This window comes from Equus asinus, chromosome 2 (assembly GCF_041296235.1).
Source record: "Equus asinus isolate D_3611 breed Donkey chromosome 2, EquAss-T2T_v2, whole genome shotgun sequence".
NCBI lineage: Eukaryota > Metazoa > Chordata > Mammalia > Perissodactyla > Equidae > Equus > Equus asinus.
Window position 1 is genome coordinate 28,885,865 of NC_091791.1, and position 6,351 is coordinate 28,892,215.

Here is a 6,351-nt window from a genome sequence, read left to right on the forward strand (position 1 = left end):
AAGGAACTCTTCCCAACACTCCCAAGCAGGCCTGAGGCAGGCACTGGGGTCCCAAACAAGAATCCTTTCTCTCTATGCAGTCCTTTTTACTCTGGAGAGCTGCAAGCCATATTCCAAACAAATAACTAAATGGGAGATAAAGAAATCCATCTCTGACGCATGGCAGTCCCTATGCTGGAAGCATCCAGGGAGAGAACCTGTCCCCTGCCCCACAGCCCAGCTTGGCCCGCTCCCTCCTAGGGCAGGTATGGGAGGCAAGAAACCCAAGAGGTCCTATTCTTCCCATCCCAAACTCTGGGCTGGGCCACAGTCCTCTGCACTGGCCTCTCTGGGCCCTTCTCTCCACCAAACGGGCACCAGACCACACTGCCTGCTCAGGAGTTTACAAACAAAGCCAGGGAAAGGGCTGGGGCTATCTGTGGGGAGCGGAAGAGCTCTTCTTCCCTTGACTCCAAGTCCCTCTTCCTCCCCTCCCTTCTCCAGGGCCAGAAATGGAAAATTAGGATGGCGGGCCAATGGCCCCGCACAAACCAGAGGAGGGAAGCAAGAGAGAAAAGAGCCTGGGGGCACAGCCCCCTTGGGTGCCTCAGGGGAATGGAAGATATAGGTAGGGATTCAAACACGCCTAAATATCCACATGTTCACATATGTTTACACAAATATACACATGGAGAACCACACACAAATATACATATTCAAAAATATAAACACATTCAAATACCGATGCACACAAATGCTCGCCTGATACGCACAGAGTCCGGCCGGCCGTAGGGTTCCCAGTCCCCGGTCTGACTCGAACCGGCCCCTCTGCGGGTTCCTGAGTGCGCAGCCCCTGCCTTGGCCCGGCCCCCTCCAGCCCCCGCCCCGCATCCGGAACAGCTGGAGTCGGCCGGCCGGGCGGTACACTCGAGCCCGGCGCTGGGCTGGGCGGGGCCGGCAGCGGGGCCCCGGCCGGGGCCCGGGCAGAGCGCAGCAGGGAGGCCCCGGGCCGGCCCCGTTAGCGCCGGCACCCGGCCCGGCTGCCCGGTCGGACGCCTGCCACCAGGCGGGCCGTGGCCCCAGCCGGCCCGGAGAGCCGCGGCCCGAGGAAAGAGTGTGCAAGATTGCCGGAGGAGGTAAGGCTGTCGCTTCGGGCTCAAGCTTGGGGAGAGGAGCCTAGAGCCACCAACTCCTCCCTCTGCCTCTCGACTGGGGAAGTCTAAGTCCTCTGAATGGCCCCCTCCCCCAGCCCCTGGGGTCCCCCACCCCCGTGTCCCTTCTCGCCTCACCCAGGGCTGCAGAGCCTACTCGGACGCCCCGCGGGCCAGCCCGGCAGCTGCAGGTTCCCTCTCCCCAGGCGCGTGGCCCAAGGCCGCGGGTGAGGGGCAAGAGGGTCTAGGGGTACGGGCGCTGGGTCTTTGATCTCAGCTGGGCAAAGTCCGCGCTGGGCGGCGGCGGGACCCACCCAAGCTCCTGCTCTTACCTGGTCCGCGCGGTGGCCGCGTACCTCCCTGGCTGGGCTCTCGCCGTCCTTCTCGGGCGCCAAATCCCGGGTCGGAGAGCCTGAGACCTCCGGGCCAGCGCTGCCATCGCAGCCAGGCCGGTGGGAGGCGGGTGCGCCAGGAGCGCGGCTCGCAGTTTGGGGTGGGGGCGGCGGCTTTTCAGTCGCCGGAGGTTCGGGTGCAATAAAGGCGCTGCTAATGTAATTTACAAACAGCTCGGGCCGAGCGCGGCGCAGCGCCCGGACTGACAGGCGCATTAGGCAGGCTAATTCCAGCCAGCTCCTCCTACCCCCGGCCCGCTAATTAATGAGCTTCCCAACTTAGAGCCGCCTGCATTGGACAGAGAGTGAAACAGAGGACGAGGGAGAGGGAGAGAAGGAGAGAGACGGGGGGAGCAGAGAAGAGAGAAGAGAGAGGGAGGGAGGGAGAGAGAGACAGGCGGAGAGAGAACAGAGAGAAATAAGAGAGAGGAGAAAGGGAGAAAGGAGAGAGAAAGAGAGGGAGAGAAGTGCCGCTGCAGATAATTGATTACTCCTCGATCAAGGCTAACTTGTTAGCAATAGTCAATTGCCCCATCTCTCCGCCTCCCCTCGCAGTACGGGATCGGCGTCCTCGCCTCGGCTCTTCCAACTGCCGCCGCCAGGACCCGGGGCCAGGAGCCGCCGCGGAGCCACCTGACACCTTTAAATAGCACCGGGGCTGGCGAAACTGGAGCCCCGTGCGGCGCGCCCCGGCTCGGGCCCCGGATTGCTGGAAGCCCCGGCGGCGGTGGCGGCGCCCGCGTCAGCGCCCTCCTCCCGGGGCCCCGTGCGGCTCTGCTCGCCTCTGCCGCTGCGCTAATCGGCCCAGCGCCCGGCCCGCGCCCTACCGGGCGCGGCCTTCTTCGCGCCCGCCGTCGTTGCCTGCCCGCGCCGCCCGGCGCCCGAGCTGCCCGCGGGCTGGGTCCCCGCGGCCCGAGCCGCCCCGGCCGGGCCCCCAAACGAGGCCGAGATGACTTCCAAGGAGGACGGCAAAGCGGCGCCGGGGGAGGAGCGGCGGCGCAGCCCTCTGGACCACCTGCCGCCGCCCGCCAACTCCAACAAGCCGCTGACGCCGTTCAGCATCGAGGATATCCTCAACAAGCCGTCTGTGCGGAGAAGTTACTCGCTGTGCGGGGCGGCGCACCTGCTGGCGGCCGCGGACAAGCACGCGCCGGGCGGCTTGCCCCTGGCGGGCCGCGCGCTGCTCTCGCAGACCTCGCCGCTGTGCGCGCTGGAGGAACTCGCCAGCAAGACCTTTAAGGGGCTGGAGGTCAGCGTCCTGCAGGCAGCAGAAGGTAGGCACTGGGTTCCCCTGCGTCCAGCAGCCCGCGCACTTCTCCCTGTGCCCCTTGCTCCGTGCCCTGTGCCTCTGCCTAACTCCTCCCGCGCCGGCCGTCAGGGCCCTCCAGCCCAAGCCGCTGCCGCTGGGAGTGGAGGTGGGTGGGACAGGACCCAAACCCTATTTCCTAGGAACCTCTGGATAGGCCAGAGTCGAGTGACCGGGGAGGGGTGGCGGGAACCCAAGAGCTTTCCGCAGTTCTGCCTGATCTGCCCGGTTCCCTCCCGTTCCCAGTGGCCTGGGCGCTGCTAGCCCTGTTCCTGGGGTGGGGAACGGAGAGCCTTTTCCTGGGACCTTTTGGGTGGCAGTAGGTAGAGTCAGGGTGATTGGGAAGAAGTGGAGGACCAACCTGTACATTGCAGTCAGAGCGTCCCTGTCTGGTTCCCTCGTGCTCTGGCGACCTCGGGTCTTTCAAACGAACTCTTTGGTGGGGGAGCAAAGACCAAAACAATTTTTCCTAGGGACTTCCGGTAGATGAGAAACGGGGGAGAGGGGTTTGCGAGAGTCGAAGCTTACCCTAGTCCAGGAGGCCGAATCAAATCCGAGAAGGGAACAGCGGCTGATGTCAGGCCGATGGGCCTGGGTGGGGTGAGCGACAGCCGGGTGGGGGTCTTCTCTCCCCTGGCGCAAGCCTATACTATGGTTTCCTCGCAGGCCGCGACGGGATGACCATCTTTGGGCAGCGGCAGACCCCCAAGAAGCGGCGAAAGTCCCGCACGGCCTTCACCAACCACCAGATCTATGAGTTGGAGAAACGCTTTCTCTACCAGAAGTACCTGTCCCCCGCCGATCGCGACCAAATCGCGCAGCAGCTGGGCCTCACCAACGCTCAAGTTATCACCTGGTTCCAGAATCGGCGCGCCAAGCTCAAGCGGGACCTGGAGGAGATGAAGGCCGACGTGGAGTCCGCCAAGAAACTGGGCCCCAGCGGGCAGATGGACATCGTGGCGCTGGCTGAACTGGAGCAGAACTCGGAGGCCGCGGGCGGCGGTGGCGGCGGCTGCGGCAGGGCCAAGTCGAGGCCTGGCTCTCCGGCGCTCCCCCCAGGCGCCCCGCAGGCCCCGGGGGCCGGGCCCCTGCAGCTCTCGCCCTCTTCCCCGCTCACGGACCAGCCGGCCAGCAGCCAGGACTGCTCGGAGGACGAGGAAGACGAAGAGATCGACGTGGACGATTGAGCGGCGCCCGGGATCTGCTGCCGCCGCCGCTGCCCTAGCGCCCGTATGCCCGCCGCCTCCCGGACCGGACCGAGGGGAGCTGGGACCTCCTCTGCAACTCCCGCCTTCTCCCCTGTCCCTGGCCCGGACTCGGCTCCCGGCAGCTGCCTCTTCCTTCTCGAAGCAATAAACCCGGGCTGGCCGGCCGGGCCGGCCGCCGCGCGCGGCCTTCGCCGCCCTGGGAGCCCTCGCCCTGCAATTCTGTATGGCTTCTGTATAAATATTTAAACCGATGTAGCGGGTTCTTCCCACCACAGCCTGACTTTTTTTTCTTTCTTTTATTTTTTAAAATCTCGGAGATTTCCATGTTTTCAAAGCTCTCAGGCTGCTGGGTTTGCTGAGGGCGAGGCAGAATCGAGGGTAACGAACACTTAACCCCGCGGTCTGGAGGAGGGGGCCGCCCCGACTGTTTTGATTTTTCTCTGCATGTGGCGAATGCACCGGCCCTCTCCCTTCTCACCTCCCTTGGCCTATTGCAGTTGACTTTTTTATTTTCTTCTGCCTTTTTGCCCCGAGTGGGAAGGGGCTGAGGGGGACAGCCAGATCCCAACTTGCAAGTTTTAAATCCATCTCTCCCCGCCCCCCACCCCGCCAGAAGTCTGTTTTCGATGCCATTTCTGTCTCCCCATGCCCACTAACGCTATTTTCAAGATTCCTCCCCGCGCTCTCTCCGTCTCCTTGGACTGACTGCTAGGGTCCGGGTCTTAGGGACAAAGCAGGGGGAAACCAACCAAGCAACAAACGAAAATGGAACCCAAAGCCCTAGAATTATTTTTTACTCTTTTTAGAATTTTTTTGCATGTGACAGAGACTGAGAGGAGGCCGACTTAAGCCCTCACCCCACCTCCTCCGCAGCTCTGGGTCTGTCTTGCAGTCCTCAATGCCCTGCTCCTAGCTCGACTTGGCCAGACAAGGGTGGTCGGATGAGGGTGGGTCTCGCGTGTCCCTTCCCTGCTCCTGCCCTCTCCTCCCCGGACTGTACCCAAGGCCTCTTTCTCCGATAAATAAAGTCTTTGCCATTTTACTAGAACCCGCGGTGACCGTGTCTGAATGAGCGGGCCCTATTGGGGGAAATCGCGGCAGGCTCGCTTATCTTGCCGCTGCTCCTCGCCGGCTGCCAGGCCTTGGAGATTTGGAGTTTCAGGGCAGGCGTGAGAATTCGAGATGAAAGGAAAGCAGTAGGAGAAGACACTCCTCGCCGGAGAACACGCGGCAGCTCCCAAATGGTGGGGGGCGAGAGAAGCGGGCTTCGCCAGGTCCGGGTCAAAAGGGAGGCGCGGAGCGCTGGGAGAAAATGCGTGCGTACGTTAGGGGCGCCAAGGGTGGAAAATTAATTCGTGTGGGGCAAAGAGTAGGTGGGGGAGACTTGCACCGCGGTTCGTGCCTCCCACGTGGGACTGAAGGGCAGGCATTCTTCCCGCTCTGCCTGGGACGCCTGCTAAGCCTCCGATGTATGGCAGGTATAGCTCAGTCGGACAGCAGGGTGGAGCCTGAGGGCTCCTAAGTTGTGGTTCGCCAAAGGATCTCACCCTTGGAGGAGGAAGGACAATGAAGCTGAAGGCACCAAGGGCGGGCTGAATCGCGCGCACCGGCACGGGCACGGGGAGATGGAACCCTAGGTGTCTGAGAATTGTGGTGAATTTCTGGTAACTTTACAAATTCCGGGCCCCAAACTCGGCTGGGGGCAGAGACATCAATCCCCCAAGGACTCTTTGGGGTCCCCGCGCCCTCAGGGCGGCTGGGGCAGGGACACAGGCAGCTTTCACTTTTCTAGACTGAGCAGGTTTCTCTCTGGGCTTTTGTTGTCGCTGGACTGGCGAGTGGCCGCTGTCACCAGAGGAGGGTCCCGCCTCCGGGCTGCTCGGCTCTCTTTCTCCGCAAAATTGATGTGAGAAATGCGCATCTGGTCTCGGGCAGGCCATGGGGCCCCGGGGCCTGAGTTGGGAACGCGCGCGTCCTGGAGGAAACTGAGAGTCAGAGAAACAGAAAAAGGAGCACAAAAAGACACTCCAAAAGCAGAGCGAGAAAGTGGAGAGCCAGAGAGACAGGGATGAGGAAGAGAAAGAGGAAAAGCTATACGGAGAGAGAGACAGAGAAAGAGGGAGAAAAAGGGAATTGGAAGAGGGGAGAGAAGAGAGAGGAGAGAACGAAAGAAGGAAAGAGGCAGCGGGCAGCGGGCGGGCGTGCGGCCGGTTCCTCCTGGGCGACATAAATCGCCCTCTCTCAGGATGGATGGGTCTGTAATTCGGAGCGCGGACCATGAAGGCCGGGACGAATGGACCCGGGCGGCCGCTGAC

At 62.5% G+C, this 6,351-nt stretch overlaps 1 protein-coding gene across 1 annotated transcript; it reads left to right on the top strand.

The window, feature by feature from the left end:
• Positions 1 to 1,911: 1,911 nt before the first annotated feature.
• Positions 1,912 to 5,078, top strand: LBX1 (ladybird homeobox 1). Its single transcript, XM_014837635.3, has 2 exons — positions 1,912 to 2,796; positions 3,495 to 5,078. The coding sequence occupies exons 1-2, from the start codon at positions 2,472 to 2,474 to the stop codon at positions 4,013 to 4,015; spliced, it is 846 nt and encodes a 281-aa protein (XP_014693121.1). The 5' UTR covers positions 1,912 to 2,471; the 3' UTR covers positions 4,016 to 5,078.
• Positions 5,079 to 6,351: the final 1,273 nt, after the last annotated feature.

Coding starts and splice junctions, on each gene's coding strand:
- LBX1 (XM_014837635.3), top strand. CDS start 2,472: ATGACTTCCAAGGAGGACGGCAAAGCGGCGCCGGGGGAGGAGCGGCGG. Junction 2,797..3,494: donor CGTCCTGCAGGCAGCAGAAG/GTAGGCACTGGG, acceptor GTTTCCTCGCAG/GCCGCGACGGGATGACCATC.